Below are 19,315 nucleotides of genomic sequence, written 5' to 3'. Positions count from 1 at the left end.
GTCCCCACAGCAGAAGCTGGCACAGCATCTTGCATTGGAAGTTGATGTATGAAACCACCGTGGAACTGCCAGCCCGGATGAGGACAGGCTTCCCAAGAGACTTTGGCAAGAAGTACACCAAAGCCCAAAACACCGCCTCCAACTCGGGCAGGCTCACATTAACCCCTCTCCAGGAGGAGTCTGTAGTACTGTCATTCCAGAACACACTGGACCTATGGGAACACCTTCTTGAAGGCCCATAAGCCACCATTCCATGACTGGCCGCCCATCTGGGCCCAATGAGAGAAGCCGCTGGCCATTCTACAAGGGGCTCACCCTGTGCACGGATGGGCTTGGTACTGAATTGGAGCCTGTAGCCTGATACCAGGGTGCTGAGGTGACCGGGTGCACTGGCACCATTGAACAGGTGTGGAGGTGTGCAATGCGAGGCTGACAACCGTCAACGACAGCCTTTGCCTTAGGAAGGCTGCTCTGTGGCTGAGCCACCACGCCGGCCAGTTGGCAAATCCCAGTGAGGGTCCAAGGGCACAGTTGTGCTTCCGCCGTTACTCCCACCAGCACAGTAAAAGTGGGCCTAACCCAAGGAGCTGTGCTGAACCTGTAGGCAGTGGCTCCATCCAGGTTGGCCAGCTGTGACCCTGGCAGGCTACCAGCGCTAGGGGCCTCTCAAGAGGATAGCAGCTCAGACAGAAAATCTGGAAGCACTGCAATGTCACAAGCCTCAGTCAAACACAAAGGGAGCAGCTGCTGGGGCTGGAGAGGGAACTGTGCACTCGCCGACGCCCAAGTAATAACCGCCTTGACCGAAGTTCCAGAGGAATGGAATCTGGCTTTGAGAGGCATCATCCCCCAAGTCAGACGCTGAATTAGAGCTGGGTAATTAATCAAAAATGTATTGTTATCGATGATAAGTGTCCCCAACAACCTAATTTTGCCAAAGTCAGTTTGTAAATTCTTTTTTTTAATTTTAATTTTTTAAAATAAAACTGTTGCCCAACTTGCACTGTGGTGAAGCATGCATTTAAACTACAACACCCAGTAGGCTACTTTGTCATTCCCAGTGACACGTTTCCACCTTGTCCAACCTTCATTCGAAATTCAGAAGTTAAGTAGTCTAGATAGGACAAGATGAGCACTGCTGACAGAAGATTCTAGAAGCAATGAAGACGAGCTGGTACTTAAAACAGGTGCCGTCAGTTGTTTGGGCATATTTTGGATTCGCCAAAGAAGACATAGAGCAAAGTGAAGTTAAATGTAAAATATGTCACAATATTCCCATGCACTGATAGGTCACACAACCAACTTATTCCAATATTTAAAGCACAATCATGTCTGCCATGCACAGTCACAGCCATAGAAGTTATTTGAAGCAGCTGTCTCTACAGAGATTCATTGAGATGTAATGAGATAACTAACACCTTTACATACTGTGGGACATTATTACATTACATAACATTATTGGCAGACACTCTTATCCAGAGCGATATACAGTTGATTAGACTAAGCAGGAGACAATCCTCCCCTGGAGCAATGCAGGGTTAAGGGCCTTGCTCAAGGGCCCAACGGCTGTGCAGATCTTATTGTGGCTACACCAGGATTAGAACCACCGACTTTGCATGTCGCAGTCATTTACCTTAACCACTACACTACAGGCCACCCTAATGGTTCCATGGTTTCAGTAGCTGCAGTAGAAAACGTGGCTTCAGAAAGTTCAGACTCTGTATGTAGAGGTAGTTTCTTTAGATTTCTAGCATAATTTATATTGAAAATGTACTGTAAGATGTGACTTTAAGATTGTGAGAATTTAGTGTATAAATCTGAGTCATATCTTAGCTATTTAACATAATTTAAAGATAAATATATAATTAAAATAATAAAAATAATAATTTTCAAAGATTGTATTTCATTTATTTCCTTAAATTGCTAGTAATACATGGAGATGAGATGAGGTGCATGCAAGCATTCCTTTATTGTCAGGAAGCTGTGATGGTAGTTTAAAAACTGTATTTATTGTTATCAAGGTAAACATATCAAATTATTGTGACAAATTGTAATTAATTTGAGGCCATATTGCCCAGCTCTGCTCTGAAGGCTCCATCAGGTCTGACCACTGGGGACCCGTAGCATGGTTTAGCAGCTGCAGCATCAGCGCATGCTTACACCACCAGGCCTTGGCATGGGCTCATGCCCACTCCCTGAGTCACCATCAGGCCACCACATTACTTAGCCTGATGTCCTCAGAAGTAGGGCTACTGCCACCATCCTGACTAGCCTGCAACATGGCTCAGGGGCTTCATCAAGGCCTTCCAGTAAATTGAAAACATTATTAATATTAGCAGTATTTATGTAAATATAAACTCACTGAGCATTGTATTAGGAACACTATACTAGCACTGGGTAAGGCCTCTCTTTGCTCTCAAAACAGCCTCAATTCTATGTGGCATGGATTTCACAAGATGTTGAAAACATTCCTTTGAGATTCTGTTCCATGTTGACATGATTACACAATTTCTGCAGAATACACAGCTGCACATTCAATCCTGTTCTACCACATCCCAAAGGTGTTCCATTGGATTCAGATCTGGTGACACTGAACTCATTGTCATGTTCATGAAACCAGTTTGAGAAGACTTTTGCTTTATAACGTTGTGCATTATCATGCTGGAAGTAGCCAATAGAGGATGGGTACATTGTGGCCATGAAGAGATACACACGGTCAGCAACAATACTCGAATAGGCTGTGGCATTCAAGTGATGATTGACTGGCCAAGAAAACATTCCCCAGACCATTACACCACCTCCACCAGCCTGTTGAAACCTACCATCTGTATGCCTCAGCAGAAATCAAGATTCATAAGACCAGGCTACGTTTATCGTCTTCAACTGTCCAGTTTTGATGAGCCTGCACCAAGTGCAGCCACAGCTTTCTGTTCTTGGCTGACAGAAGTGGAACCCGACATGGTCTTCTGCTGTTGTAGCCCATCAGCCTCAAGGTTCAACGTGTTGTGCATTCTTAGATGCTTTTCTGCTCACAGCAATTGTACAGAGTGGTTATCTGAGGTACTGTAGCCTTTCTGTCAGCTCAAACCAGTCTGGCCATCTCCGTTGACCTCTCATCAACAAGTCCACAGAACTGCCACTCACTGGATGTTTTCTGTTTCTCGCACCATTCTGAGTAAACTCTAGAGACTGTTGTGCATGAAAATCCCAGGAGATCAGCAGTTACAGAAATACTGAAACCAGCCGTTCCTAATAAAGTGCTCAGTGAGTGGATATATATCTATTAGACGGTAGCTTTCTCCATGGCGGGGGAAGAGGAGCCACTCTACTGTCACTTTCACCTTGACGGGAGACTGTTCAAGCAAAGCCAATCCTCTTGCCCAATGAGAGGATTAATACTTACCACATAGCTACAGTCCTGTGTAGTCCGCACCGAAAAAACAACTTTATCCGGGAGAAGAGGCTTTGTTCAGTAAACGCTAGCTCTCTAAAAGATACCAACATGAACTGCAAAGTTTTCATGCAGGTGGGGGTTAATTTGCTATTCTGTCTCCATCATATTCTATGAATTACTGTCTACTGAATTTGTGATTAATGTGTTTATACATGATGTTTTTATGTGATGTCCATTTGATATACTGTTTTTACTGTATGTAGCCTATTGTATGTATATATGTATTTACATGTGAAACATATGGCTGTGAACAGGTCCCTCTTGAAAAAGAGATTTTATCTCAATGGGCTTAACCTGTATAAATACAAAATAAAATGAAACAGCTGAACCGCACCAAGGCTTGACCCCTATGGTGATGTGTTGACAGATATGAGTATAACATCCCTGCCAGGGTTAAATATGTGATTGTTTTTGATTCAAATACTTTTCTGTACTTGATTGCTATTGCCTGGCGCAACTGATCCAACCGAGAGGACCAGAAGACAGGGTTTTTCATACAGGTTCCAATACACCAGACAAGCTCAGAAAAGCGTAGAAAAGTATTTGAATCCAAAACAACTACATATTTGAGCCAGGTCTGATTCCTGATATTACCCAATGTTGCATATAATTGGTGGTTAACACAAGTTACCCATGAGAGATGCTTCCCATATCTGTATTGTGTACTTCAGAAACAAAAAGTAAAATGGTGAAAGGCCAGCACCACAGGTGTGTTCTTTGAAGTGGTAACCATTTATAAAATAATACATTATTCTTTCATACATACTTTGATTGTACAGATTACAATCTTTCATCAGGAGATAAAAAAGCATTCTTTTTATTGGACTTTTTTCCCCCGTTGTTTTCATTAAACTATCACAGCGATCTGACAGCTCACATGTACAGACAAGAGAACTCTGCTCAGCAAGCAAATACACTGAAATGAAAAGAAAATAATCAAAAGAAACCCCTCAAAAGTTCAGCGTTTGTCTGGTGAGGCCAGAGAGAACAGGAGGAGGGCACTTCCCCTCTCCTCTTCCCTGCTTTTATACAATATGGATACCGCAAAACCAGAACCAGGGTACATGTACAGTATGCGTGTGTGGAACTTGAAGATTAAAACATGCATCAGGAGTATTTACAGCAAAATCATTTACATTGGAAGTCTTAAAAAAACCCACCCCTCGAAAAACAAAACAACCCTTTCCCCTTGAACGTCGACAGAGTTTGTCATGATAAGGCTCGACGACGCCCTCTTCTGGCTTATGTAGCTGGGGATCGATACCTTCTGTTACTGATGGAAGAATGCGACCAAATGGTGTGCTTCTTCATAGTGTTTGCTATGACAACAGGTGTCAAGGGCCTGACAACAGAGCAAGGCTCTTGTAACCACAGTGTGGGTTCAGGTTTTTGGGGCAGATTCACTGCTCAGCACCTATCTGATTTCTCATTAACATTCTACAGGCACTTGCAGTGGCACCCTAACTTTTCTCAAAGTATGACGCACGATTAATAGTCATTCAGCAGTAAATGGACTGACAGGCACCTCGAAAACAGACCAGGTTAGACCGGCATACTATAGGCGAGGTTGCCTAACAGAGGTGAACGGGATGATTTTTCTGTGGTTTGGAAGGCATCAGATTTTGGGCTGTTAAGAGCCCAGAGCAACTCAGTAATGCGGTATAGTGGGAAAGCAGGTGGGGAGGGAGATATAAAACCAAACAGAAGCAAATCAAAAGCAGAAACTCACTTGTCTACACAACGGGTGTAATGTTCTAGACTTTTCCACCCTCCTGTGAGTTAGAACATCACACAGGTGAGTGTCAGCTAGCGGGCAGGCTCTGTAAGGGTTGATGGATGCTTGGAGCTGGATAGCATGGACTGGATGGCATTCTCTCTTTTGGTCCTACCAGAGCAATGCACTCTGGGGAACTCCACCAATTCACCGTGTCACATAGTACACTCAATGCTTTTTTTGTGCAACTTGACTGTTCAGCCCCAATGGACAGCTGATAAGGCTGTTTAAAGAGTAAGTGAAGCCCACAGAAGGATTTTCCTTCTTCAATACCAGCTCTTTATCTGGTTTCTCAACCTGCTCATTTGGATACATGAAAACAGTAGGTTGGATTAATGGGAAAGCGGTCCACTGGAAGTTGTAGTTCTGAAGCACTGTACAAAGAACTACAATTGCAAATTATGTTGGGCTTGATACTCATGGTTTATGCAAAAAAGGGAGCTTTACAGGATATGCAAGAAAATGCCATGTTGGATTTCGGGCAGAGGGGAGCTTTTGGCCAGTATGTACAGCAGAAAGTTTGTGCTATATTAAAGGCAACAAGCATCATCATTTTTAAAACACGTTGTTTAAATTATTATTATTCATTTATTTGATTGGAAATGAAAAATCTCACCAAAAGACAAAAACTGATCTTTTCTATTAATAAGGACACCTACTCACAAAGATTCATCCAGTATTGTTGTTTGAGAAGATTAACTCCCCCCCATAAAAAAAAAACACCCAAAATAACAATCATCATAACTGAAGAACTGTAAAGTGCACCCTTGTACAAGAACTTCACAGGCAATTAGTGCAGAAACGTGGTGAATAATAATAAAATAAAGCCATAAGTTAAAATAAAACCATACAAATCAAACGGCGCGTGAGGACCGTTTCATAGTCACAGTCTGTCTCGTCTTGGCATGGTCAACCTTCCCACCTCCAATCATAGCTTTATGGTGCTAAAGGAACCTTCATGTTAACCATTCGCATTTTTTTCACATTATGTAAGTGCTAGAGGGGAAAATTAAAGTCCAAGGGTCTGAACGCTAAGGATTTCATATGAATCTGCAGTGAAATAAAACCAGCTATAGAGTACAATGTGCAGCCTAAAATATGAGACAAAGGACCAACCAGCTAAGCCATAGTGTTTCTCCCAAAATGTGTAAGGGGGAAGCACTGTGGTCGTACTCCGCATTTCAGTGTTGTAACTGCATAAGATGCATTACCTTCACAAAATGGCCGCATTTGATGCCTCAATGCAATTACAAAACGATCCCATCCATTTGGACCATAGGAAAACACTTAGACATAACTTCGTCTGTAGCAGACTTTGGCGGGGAAAATGGAATTAAATAAATTCTTGTAACTTGCCAGCGTCAATAGAAGCCGTGTTAAGTGTATGAGCTTTGTGGTATATAGCCATGCATTATGCAACAAAATATTTTGAACCAGCTTGGGTGCAAGACCATGTTCAGTAAACTTTAGTAATTTAAAGTCTGTAAATGTCCCCCTTGTAGGATTCACTGCCAGTTTTCTCATGACTGGCGAAAGAAAAAAAACACAAAAGCAAACCAAAACGCAGTCAAACCAACCAACCAAAAAGGTATGTATATATTTATATACAGTATATATAACTTAAAATGATAAATATTAGTTTCTTTTCCTTTTCTAAGTACAGGTTTGTTTTAAGTTAACTTTTTGTTACATTTACAGTATAGAACATTCCGATCTTTTACAGTACAGAAGGTAGCGATCTCAGAAAAGAGCATGCTTTTTTCTGCATTTTAACAAGGGACGGACCGAGAGTTTGTCTTCTGTAGGTAAGTGATTGAGACATTTTGTCCCACTCCAACAACCCCAGGCATTAATTCAGAGGTGGAGAGAAGATCATGTGGGGGGGGGGGGGGAGGCTTCTGGGATCTGTACTGTCCAAGAGCGGACGCTATTGTTTCTTTTACTTGTGCAGACACTGAGAGATGCTTAATGCGGCCCTTAATATATCAGCAATATCAGATGCACTCTGCTTTATCCTGCATTCTAAAAACTGACATTAGAGATTACACAACGCTTTGAATATTGTGCATGTAGAAGACAAGTAGCTTTCTCGGGACCCCTAAACGGGTGTGAAAGCTCGATTCCGCGGTGGCCATTTTGTCTGTCATATTCTCATCTCGCCTTTCCAGCTGCACACTGTGAAAGCACTACCTAACCCCCCTTGTGAGGGACTCTGTGTGCTCCCATACAGAACTCATGGGCCTCGCCCCCTCCCTTTCCCTCCACTCTTACACATTCGACTCCACGAAAGGTCTCTTTGGTTTGATGGGCGAGGTGGGGCCCTGCCGGGCCTCGCGGGAGAGCTGCCGGTACATGTTGTCCTGGTAGGCCTGCGCCACGGGCAGCGTCCGCGCCACCTTCACGTCCGGGTAGGTAGGCACCTGGCTCACCCGCTCCAGGATGTCCCCCCGGGAGCCATTGGCCAGCTTGCCCAGGGAGGACGGCTGGGCCTGCTGGTAGTAGTCGTCCTCCAGGAGGTGGCCGTTCTGGGCGTTGTTGGTCTTGTTGTAGTACGCGATGTTGCCTAGCGACGTGGGCGGGCTGTAGGAGGCGCCGGGCACCTGCTGCACCAGGTTCCCCGGGGAGGTGGGGCTGGTGATGACCGTGTCGAGGGACGAGACCGCCCAGGGCCTGGAGGGCTGGTGCAGGTACTGCTGAGTCCGCGCCGTCTTGTCGATTATGCCCATGAAGGGCGTGGTCCGGGAGCGGGCGGGCTCGGCCTGGTACAGCGCGGCGCCCTGCGAGGGCGAGACGGGCGACAGGTCGTCGCAGGGCCGCTCGTAGGCGGGCTGGAGCGGGATCTCCATCTGCTGGACGGAGGCGGACGGCCGGAAGCCGGGCGCCAGGCTGCAGGCGGAGCCGGCGGAGAGGCTGTTGGTGGAGGGAGAGAAGCGCAGCCCCACGCTCTGCGAGTGGATGAGGGGCCGCGGCGTGGGCGGGTGCTGCTTCACCTCGCCCGTGTTGGCGCTGACGGGCCGGCGCACCAGGTGCGGGACCTCGGGCGAGCCCAGCTGGCACTGGGGCAGGGCGGAGGCCCGCTCCAGCTCGTGTTTGGAGACGGGGTAGTACGCCGCTGACTGGCTGCGGCTGATCTGCGGGGTCTGCCCGTACCGCATCCCGCCCCCCGGGGCCACGCCCCCGACCCCGGCGGGCCGGTACGCTGAGGAGGGCCGCTGCGGGGGCTCGTCTTTGGGCAGGCCCGCGTCCACGCCCCCGCCCCGCCCGCCGTGCTGACACAGCGCCCCCGCGCTCAGGCTGGCCTGCACCTGCGCCATGGGCCGCCCGTCCAGCGAGGGCTGGTACACCAGCCGGCTCTCCACGTCCACCGAGCCGCCCTGGTAGCGGCCGCTGATGGGGTGCGCCATCTGGCCGTAGGGAGCGCCGCCCAGCACGGCGCTGGAGTGCACGGCCGAGCTGGGCTGGTTGGTGCGCACGATCTGCGCCATGGCCGGCTGCAGCCGCAGGCCCTGAGACGCCTGCGAGGTCAGCTGGAACGAGCGCTGGCCGCTCATTTTGGACAGCGGCGACTTGGGCCGCCCGGGGAGCTGCTCCTGCTGGTAGCGCACCGGGGAGCCGGACTGGGAGCGGTACAGACACACGCTCTCCGGCGGGCTGGCCCGGTACTGAGGGCCCCGCCGCAGGGGCGAGGGGGGGGGGCTCTGGTAGTCCTTCCCCTGACCCCCTCCTCCTCCTCCGCCCATGGGCGGGGGGCTGAAGCGGTAGGAGGAGACCTGGTGAGCGGGGGAGGTCTGCGGGGGGCTGGGTCTGTAGTGGGAGTTCTGGTGCGTGGGGGAGAGGGAGGGCGAGGGGGACTGGTAGCCCTGGCAGGTGGGGGAGGACATGGAACTGGGGCTGGGGCGGAAGTCGTAGGCCTGGCCCAGGGGGGAGCCCCCGGAGAGGTAGGCCGAGTCTCGGTGCACCGGGGAGGCCGGGGGGCTGTGGATGATGGGCAGGCTGGCGGGGCTGGGCCGAGACTCCAGGGGCAGGCCGGCGGACGCCGCCTCCAGCTCCTGCTCCAGGTAGTCCTCGTCCTCGAACAGGTCCTGCACGGGCTCCATGTCCTCCAGCCGGGGCTCGGGGGGCGGGGGGGGCTCCTCAGCCGGGGGCGAGGGGGGCGGAGGGGGAGGGGACGGGGGAGGTTCGGGCAGCTCCTCCTCCGGAGGCTGGCCGACCTGGCGGCACTCCTCCTCCACGCGCTGCAGCAGCCGCTGGATCTCACGGTTGTTGGGGCACTGCTTCATGGCTTCGTTCAGGTCCTCCAGGGCTTCGGCGAACTGCCTGCAGGGGCAAACGGATGGACGGCAAGGCGGTGAGACACGGGGTGGGAGAGCAGAGATCCACAGTCAGACAGAGACACGAAACAGACAGAGAATAAACGAGAGGGCGCTGAAGTGTGAAAAAGCAGTAGGCCTCAAGTATACATGAAGCATGACAGGCTTAGTGGTCATGTGACAGTTTAATTAAGCTGAAGGATTTGACTGGCAAAAATACTCTGGAAAAGGACGTTTGATCCAAATAAGCTAATTAGAAATTGCCGTGCGTTTTGACAATGAGAAAGACAGCATATTTGACTGTGAACTATGGAGTACATTGATTGGGGATCTAATATGTAATTAATATAATACAAAAGTAGTTTTGATGGAAATGTAAAGTTTTAAAGGGATATTTCACATTGGTACAACAAGTAATTTCGGAGCTTAGGCCTACCCTATTGTATTTGCAAAGAGTGAACACTAGCAACATTTTCTTATTTAAAATAACATAACTTCTTCCTCTGACACAGTTAAGCGTGTACAAGTGACATGTTCTTTATTAACATTAACATATTTATTAACGGCAGGGGCCTGTCAAAATAAATTACATCAGTAACATTGCCAGCACATAATGCTCAAGTCAATTAGAGAGTGACTCAGCATAAAATGGCTGTCATTCAAAGAAGAGGGGGCAGGGATAGAGGTGTGGCATGTCCCAGCCTTTGGCCTTTAGTGACGCTCCCTGGTCAGTGTAGGAAACACTAAGTACCACCCTTTGTCCTTGAGTGGCTCTCTCATTACCTGCTGCTCCGTTTGGCTCGAGCTCTGGCGTAGTAGGCCTCGTATGAATTTGGTTTCAGCTCCAGCGCCTTGGTGGCAAACTCCTCAGCCATTCCAAAGTCCTGAAAGCAACAACAGGGCAGGCAGTGACAGGTCAAACAGTAGACCAACACAGAGTCATAACATGTTTGTGACCCTCCCCAGCACTCAGCAAACCCGTATACACAATACTCTACACATATAAAATCAAACTGAGACCTATGGCCTGCGCTCTCTCATTTTCTCTCTCGCCCACCAATACACACCAATACATACAGACATACACACTTAAACCACATAATCTATCAACTTCCCCTGCACAATGATCTCCTCCTGTTCATTGCAGACCAGCCATTCTACCACAACCTCCTTGCTATGTTCCTCAATAAAAAACTATGAAGATGTTACATGAATTGACCCGATACTTGGACTCACAGATGGGTGTATACACATTATCTTTTTCCACAGTCAACTCTAACCTTTTCCGCTGATTTAAACAAAATGACACTATCAGGAGATACTATCATGGGAATTACTGTAGAACACAGAAAATTACAGGATCAACACTTGGTACAAGACTGCAGAAATGTCACCAGACTGCATTTATAGCTCTGGGTGTAAAAAAAAATCCTTTCCCCAATTCACGACTAAACTGCAGACATAATGAATTCCAGTCTGACTGAGCTCATTTCTGCTCCACAGAAACGAGTTTCTTTTGTGCCTGTTCCTTTGCCCTGAAGCCAAAGTGTGTAAATTAGATATACTACATGTCAGGGTATGTAATGCTGTATTTTAAAGGCTTGAGTTTGTGCTCAGTATGAGAGACAATACAAGGACCGATCCAGCCCTATTGCCTGTACTAAAGCCCCTGCCCTCCCTCGTGGTGCAAATGAAAACATTGTGCTCCCCATTGTGCTCCCCATCATCCCAGGATCTCTCCCTCTGCTCTGACTCTGTGACAGACGGGCGTCTCTCTGTCTGCTCTGGATCTGTTGACGGACGGGCGTCTCTCTGTCTGCTCTGGATCTGTTGACGGACAGGCGTGTCTCTCTGCTCTGACTCTGTGACGGACAGGACAGATCCAGGGACTCACGTTCATTTTCCTGCGGCAGCGGGACAGGTTGAGTAGTAGCGACACCTTCAGCTCACGGAAGGTCTTCAGGTCTTCGCTGAAACCCTCGCGGGGGAATTTCTTCAGGGCATACTGGTAACGCTGGGCTGCTTCCTTCACTTTCCCTTTCTGTCAGGGGAGAACACACACACACACACACACACACACACACACGTACAGGGACACACACACACAGACACACACACACGCACGCACACACACACACACACACATATAGGGACATACACACATGCAAGGACACAAAAAAGTTAGGCTGATAAGTAGTAAGGGGTACAAACAGAGTAATATACATTTGCTTCGCTAAATTACTTATGCTTAAACTCAATTAAGTAAGACTCAATACAAGCATTTCAGGAACCGTACCCATGCACAATCACACAAACACACACTCACACACCGCCTCCTGAGCAGGGAGCTGGTTTAATAGAGTCCCCAGCCGACTGCAGGACAATCATCATAAGACACAAGACAATGCTCTTCATTTGGACACCGGCTGGTATAACAAGGCAAGCCATCTGACCACTGCCAAACCAGATATAAGGCGCATTTGTATATCTGAGTGGAGGTTGAGCAGACAGAAAGGTGACAGTAACGCAGTACAACAGTGGTATGCAGAAGAGCATCTCTGAACACACAATGCGTCAAACCTCTAAGTGGATAGACTACAGCAGCAGAAGACTTAATAAGTCTAAAAAATAAGTCTAATAAACACCTAATAAAGTGCTCACTGAGTGTAAATGACTCTTTCAGGTGCAGCGCTAACGCATTTCAGTCCCGCCAACCTTCTTGCTCCAGGAGTGGAAGATATCTTAAGACCTTTTAATTTATTTATTTTTTATTAGTGAGTGTATTAATACCCTGTTACTCATTCTTGGCTGAACCATGGTTCCCATGTGCTGTGTGAAGGCAAACTTAAGTGCAGTGAGCAGTATCTACCAGTAGATGTTAGCATTGCTTCCTTTCAGAGGAGAGTGCATTCTTATGCGCTCCTTGTCAGTCGAGAGGCACACCCAGTTTTATCTACACAGTACCACTGCGGCAAAGTCCATGGTGCACATATTAACCAACCATGGTTGGAAAATATATTCTACCAACCTGTGCTTCTAAAGCGCTATGTTGGTCATTGCAGTATAAACACAAAACTGCTGGAAAGGACAATATGGAGGCCTGTTTCCTAGGTATAAAAAAAGCAATACAAATTCTGGAGGATATTTCATTTGAAACGTACAAACTTGTGGTTTAATTTAGGAGTGGACTAACATTCAGCAGTAATTTTGCAGTGCTTGCCATAAGTTGTGGACATAACAGAGGGTCGACTGGAATGGATCTGCATTAGATATGCAGGTACAGTGCTGTGAAAAGGTCCTTGGCCCCTTCCTGATTTCCTATTGCGTATTTATCACACTGGTTTCAGATCTTTACACAAAATCTAATATTAGAACCGGAGTAAACACAAAACACATTTAAAATTATTAATTCATTTATTCAATGAAAAACGGTATCAAACACCCTTATCACGTTTATGAAAAGCTAATTCTCCCTTAATAACTTAAAAACTGGTTGCACCACCTTTAGCAGCAACAACTGCAACCAAATGCTAAAATGTGGTCTTTCACATCACTGTGGAGAAATCTTAGCGCACACTACAGTACAGAACTGCTTTAATTCAGACAAATAGAAGGTAGGTTTTCAAGAACGACCACAGCATCTCTACTGGGTTCAAGCCTGAACTTTGAATAGGCCTGTCAAAAAAAGTATTTTGTTTCTTTTCAGCCATTCAGATGTGGACTTGCTTTTGTGTTTTGGATTATCATCTTGCTGCATAACTCAATTATGCTTCAGTTGCAGCTCACAGACAGATGACAGGACATTCTCCTGAAGAATTTTCTGGTACAGAGCAAAATTCATAGTTCCTTTAATAATGCCTTTGTCAGAAAAGTTCCACTTTTGAGTCATCTGTCCATAGAACATTATCCCAAAAGACTCATTAAGGTGCTTTTTGTTTTTGCAAATGTGAGACAATAAATTATGTTTCTCTTGGTTAGCACTGCTTTCTGCCTTACTACTCTCCCATGAATCCCATTTATTGGATATTCTCATGCTTATTAGTTCCATGCCTTAGACATGTCTTTGTAACCCTTTCCAGACTGATATATTAACTTTTTTCTTCCATCTCTTCTGGAATTTCCTTTGATTGTGGCATAATGTGCTTGTGGTAACTTTGTGGTAACTGCTCAACTCTGACTTTAAGGCTCACTATGAGGGTTTATATTCAACAGGGCTGGTTGCAATCACGCCCGGCTGTGTTCAATCAGCTAAATATAGTCATCAATTAAATTGCATAATTAAGGGGCCGATTACTTTTTCACATAGGTAAATATGGGTGTTTGATAATTTTGTCATTATATAAATTATGTGAATATAAAAAATGGGTTTTGCATTTACTCAGATAAACTGCCATTGTCTAATATTGCATTTTGTCAATAAAGATCTGAAAACATTCAGTAAGACAAATATACAATAATGGAGGAAATCAGGAAGGGGGCAAATACTTTTACATGGCACTGTATCTGTGTCATATGTTACTGTGTCACCAGAAGGTATCTGACTGTCACATGTGCTGCTGTCTGACTGGGTCACATATGCTGGTATTTGACTGTGTCACGTGTTCAGGTATTTAACTGTGTCACATGTCCAGGTATTTAACTGTGTCACATGTTCAGGTATTTAACTGTGTCACGTGTTCAGGTATTTAACTGTGTCACGTGTTCAGGTATTTAACTGTGTCACGTGTTCAGGTATTTAACTGTGTCACATGTTCAGGTATTTAACTGTGTCACGTGTTCAGGTATTTAACTGTGTCACGTGTTCAGGTATTTAACTGTGTCACATGTCCAGGTATTTAACTGTGTCATGTGTTCAGGTATTTAACTGTGTCACGTGTGCTGGTAATTGCCAGTTTAGATCAAGGAACAAGAAATACATTCACATGCAAGATTCCCATTCAGTCATTCACATTCACATTCACCTAAACAAGTCAGCATGGAGATACAACCTAGGTCAACTGTCAATATAGCATTTCACTACTTTACCCTTTTAGTCCATATGGCACTCAAGTGTAACTACCCAAAATCTCCTTATACCTCTTCAACCAATCAAAATGACTGCTATAATTATTGTTTTGATCGCCTATTAAAACCCCACTAAATTCTCAACTTTCTTAATTTCCTCAACCAAGGCAAAAACCCCTTGGGATTTGCCTAGTGCAACTTCTTATAGGGCTAGTGACTGAAAGGGTTAAATATGCATCATTCTAATTCACATAAATGGAAAACACTGTGCTTTTATTACTGTAATTATTATGATATGTTTGTACAAAGATACACATTGGGGAAGAAATTCCACATACTGAGATGGCCAAATTCATACTATTTTGGCTGACTTTCAGATTTTGTGGTCTTCTTACCCTTATTGGTTCTCAGTGACTGAGTACTCATAAGAGGGACCAGGGATTCTACCCCTCCCACTATGGCCTTGTGGGTAGTGGGCGGAGCTCACCTTATAAAAGCCGTCCCCTTCCTCTATCAACTTGCTCAGCAGGATAATCATGATGTCAGGTTTGGAGGTGGCCATTGCCCACGTTGCTGGACCTGTGGTGTACAGGATGCATGATGGGTAAAAAAAAAAGAAAAGAAAGAAAAAACGGAGAGAGGGAGAGAAAAGAGGAGACGACGGAGGAATGCAGGGTGTCTTGGAGCGTCGGGATGAAGACGACGACGACAGCGGAATTACAAAGAAGACATAAATCACAAAGACGACCAGATGTGGGATGGAGGAGGGGCTCGAGTCTGCTGGAGAGAACTGTGCTCTAGCCTAGCCTAGCCTAGCCTCGGGACAGCCAGAGACCAAAAACCACTTCCAGGAGACCCATGTCCCAACAGTTAAAAGCTGAATCGATCCTTGTGATACGACTGGATGGACAGGAATACCTTGATCTGCTCCCTTTCAGTCATAAATCAGAAGGAACTCCTTCAGGGGCATTCATGATAGTGCAATTGATGGGAAAAGCTTAAAGGCTGGACACATAAGTGTGATCCAGCCTTTCTGCTGCCCTACATCAAATGATGGCAGGGCGGTCTCCAATGCGTCCTGCACTGCTCTTTGTATCGATGGGCTGGTGGTTGGTGGCCCACCTCCCTGATAAGAAACAGAATTTGCCCTTTCAAGTACAGCCACCATTTCAGACCTTTACTCTTAAGTTCAAATGTTCAAATGGCTTTCTAGCATGATTACTGTGCCTGAGTCAATGACATCTGTTAATACGTGGAGGATTTGTTCAATGAAAATTGTATTAGTAAAGTAAAATGCGTGCTATGACGCATACGTGATATCAAGTAACAGTGCTATGTCACTGCAGTATCTAATTACAGATACAACACAAAGAAAAGAAGGGGAAAAAGAAAGCGATGTCATTACGTTAATTCCAGCAACATCGGCAGGAAGGCAGCTCTGATTAATTAAGACCTTCCCTTGGGAGACCTGTTAACCTTCTTATGGTATGTTACTTTCACAGCTGAACACAAACTTTTTCATTACAGTATGCAAGGAACAAAACTGCTCATTAAAGAGCTGCCATCTCCCCCGAAAAGATGGAGACGTTGGCTGCCTTTTGCTGCAATGGCACCAGCGGCCAAACCCAGCGTTCTGGCCGGCTCGCTTGTTTAAAGAGACACGTCTGGCACTGTTCTCTGCAGTCAGTCTTTGAGACAGCAGACAGGATGAGGAGGGGTTCTGAGGACGGCCTGGTCGGGCAGATCTGAAGGTGAGGCAGATTTAGAATTTCCCCGCTATGTCTACAGCCTGTGTCACAGGCCTGCCTGAAGAACATTCGACATTGATATGCTAGTTTGATACTGGCTGTAGAATGTTCCAGAGGGCGAGTCATCCTCCCTGGCTGAACGCCTAACCCGTACTACACGCGTGCGGACTGGAGTTCACGTGGAACTGGAGAAGTGGAGGGCATCGTGCATGTAGGGGCTGATGAACATGCTTTCAGAATCACAAAGGGCACACGTAGCCTTTAGGTCCACTGGCTTCTGTTAACATGTAGGGGCTGGTGAGCATGTTAACAGAAGCCAGTCTACAGAGAGGCTACGCGTGCCCTTCGGCCCTTCCTCTGCACGGTAGCCCACTTTGGCCAGGGGGAATTCTGGGTAGTTGCACAGCTGGTTTCAATTGAGTTTGAATTGGTGGGCGAAGTTCACTGCCAATATCTGGAGAGGAACAGGCAGGGTTCTTGCTACATTGTTTGAAGGCTGCCTGCCTGCCTTTGTGAAGTGAAAGGACATTGAGGGGTTAGGGAAGGGAGAGAGAGAGAGCTGTCAAAATGCCTGGTAGGGTGAGACGCCCACAGCCTCGGGTTTACCTCTGGGCCGGCTGGGCAGGGTCTGACATCCTGGTTCCAGAGAGAGGAGAGGGGCCAGGGGAAGAGGAGGGATTAAGTTATGAGGAGAGGGAGGGGGGTGAGGGTTGGGGGGGTAGGGGGGCGAGCAACGTGGCAAGAATCAACAAAATAAAACAGATGTGTGTGAGACAGAAAGAAAGTGAGAAAGAGGTGGAGGAAGTAGTAATGAAGAAAGGAAATGAAAAAGAAGCGGCAGTGAGAAGCGGGGAAAAGTGCTTGAACGAAAAATAAAAGAACAACAGTCTGCTTCAGAACAACCACCGGGAGGGGCGCCAACACAAGACTGGTGCTGACAGCACTCGGAAAGAACACAAACCAGAGCTGTTAGTAGCTAGGAGAAGCAGCACATCGCAGCAAGGGGGGGAGGAGAGAGCAGGAGAGGGGTTGTAGAGGGAATGCACCCCCATCTGTGGAGAAGATAGGGGGCGACAGAGAGTCACTGGCTGGGGGGCTCAGCAGTGGTGGAAGGGAAGAGAATTCAGGTAAAATTCCATCACTCAAAATGGACACCAGAGTATATTCAGCAGGTCCGGAGCGCCAGAGGTTATGGTGGGGACATCCAATAATGATGAAATATACTCTCGGAGGCGCTCAAAACATCTATGTGGGAGACCACGGATGATGTTTTTCATTCCCCCTCCCCCCAGTGCCTCTTGTAGAGTCACATGGCCAACGGAATGCTTGTGAGACATATCTGAACCAATCAAGACCGTCACAGTCATCGCAGAGTGTGTTCAAAGGGCCCAACAAGAAGTTGAAATATGAACGAGCAAAATGGTGCAAATTCTTTGGGCCATTGACGAGACCCTCTGCTCAGACAGACGACGGGAGCAGTGGCGGGGAGGGGGTGGTCTGCTTCGCCTCAGAATTGATAGTCGGATCGGTCTCGCTTCGGCTCATGCCGATGCGCTTCGCTTCCTAACCCAGGGGAGGAAGCGGTCGTTCCTCCCGCCAAACTCAACACCGTCCATTCCTGAGAGACACTCACACGGTGTGGCGAGAGTTTAAGTCAACATCCCCTGCCATGGATTTAATTCCACACCAACAGCGCACTTTCATCTGCCGGCCAGTTTCTGAAGGAAACTTGCATGCCGTCTTGCTTTTTTTGAGTTATAGAATTACCGCCGACAGTACTCCCTTTGTTGCATTTCTGCCTTGAGGGCTTGCCTGCTCCTCAGAGGACAGCAGAGACACCAATGTGTTTTTCTGCTGAAGAGCGCTTTGAGGCAGCTTCGCACCTGGCCGTTCTGATAGTTCTCTGTCCGTATAAGCCTGTCTGCCAGGCTTCACACGACTGTCTGTCTGTCAGGGTCTACGTCCGTCCGTCCGTCCTACCTATCTTGGCTCCCTTCTTTAGCAAGGCGACGACCACCGAGGTGTTGCGGCACCCCACTGCCCTGTCCAGGGGGCGCATGCCGCTGTAGTCCACGTGTTCGATCATCGCCCCGTGATCCACCAGGAACTGTACCTGGAGGGAGAGAGGGAGGGAGGGAAAGAGGGAGGAAGAGAGAAACACAGATGAGATTAAAATAGAGACAAAGGGAAGGCAAGAGGGAAACTGAAACAGATATAGGGAGTACCCGGATGGTCAGGTGCAAATGCAAACCCAAAACACTGGCGGGGAACAAAATCGAATTTTGCCTTTCTATGGTGTGATTGCAGCAAGTCAAAAGGGCTGTGACAATAATGACATCGTCATGACGTGGTCAATGTCACCTGGAATAATGGGAGCCTTATGGGAGTCTCTTGCAGTATTGTTCCGTACCCCAACTGTTCCATACTGACTGGATGACTGGCTTTATTGTACACGCACACAAGGTGCTGCCATGAATCAGCTGTAGTAATGTTCCATGAATCAGCTGTGCACGCCCTGTGAGATTTGTATCCTAAAACCTGTGCGCCGCTGCAGGAAATCCTAGTGCAAATTCTGTATTCAGTTGTGTCCTTTATTTCTTAGAAAACTTTTACAGAATATGATTTCATAATATTTATTAAAGGTCACTAAGGGTGCAGATATTGACGCTATAAATGCTCAACAAACATCTTATAGCTAAAAGGATGTTTAAAAAATGCTGCATTTCTAGTATTAAGCCACACAACTCTTAATTCTTAAACCTCCCACTTAAAGCTTATGCATACATTATGTAGCTTATTTACACCCCCAGCCCTAGTGTCCTGCCCCAAATTACTCAGACCTCTTCACAGCAGTGGCTGATGGGCCAGTTCTCACACCTAGGTCACTTCTAGGGAGAGAATCTGTGACAAATGCTATCAAGTTTCTCAAAACCACATCTGTCAGACACACAATACTTTAACAAGCTATATCTCCAAAAAGGATTGGTCATCCCCAAAATGATGCTTAATTTCGTAGCTCTTCATA

At 46.8% G+C, this 19,315-nt stretch overlaps 1 protein-coding gene across 2 annotated transcripts in view; it reads right to left on the bottom strand.

Moving 5' to 3' along the window:
• Window positions 1–4,165: 4,165 nt before the first annotated feature.
• The window catches only part of tanc2b (tetratricopeptide repeat, ankyrin repeat and coiled-coil containing 2b), a 234,058-nt gene continuing 218,908 nt past the window's right edge, over window positions 4,166–19,315 (bottom strand). The window contains exons 27-32 of one of the 2 annotated variants that reach the window (XM_061226928.1): window positions 18,271–18,403; window positions 16,897–16,926; window positions 15,030–15,121; window positions 11,433–11,579; window positions 10,322–10,422; window positions 4,166–9,545 (exon numbers count right to left, since the gene is read on the bottom strand). In XM_061226928.1, coding sequence (XP_061082912.1) covers window positions 7,496–9,545; window positions 10,322–10,422; window positions 11,433–11,579; window positions 15,030–15,121; window positions 16,897–16,926; window positions 18,271–18,403 — 2,553 coding nt within the window. In that variant the 3' untranslated portion in view covers window positions 4,166–7,495. The remainder of the gene's footprint in view (window positions 9,546–10,321; window positions 10,423–11,432; window positions 11,580–15,029; window positions 15,122–16,896; window positions 16,927–18,270; window positions 18,404–19,315) is intronic. The other variant, XM_061226935.1, reaches the window with a different exon arrangement.

Source organism: Conger conger, chromosome 2, assembly GCF_963514075.1.
Source record: "Conger conger chromosome 2, fConCon1.1, whole genome shotgun sequence".
Taxonomy (NCBI): Eukaryota; Metazoa; Chordata; class Actinopteri; order Anguilliformes; family Congridae; genus Conger; species Conger conger.
Note: the sequence above shows the minus strand (reverse complement) of the source record. Positions and strands in the feature narration are given on the sequence as shown.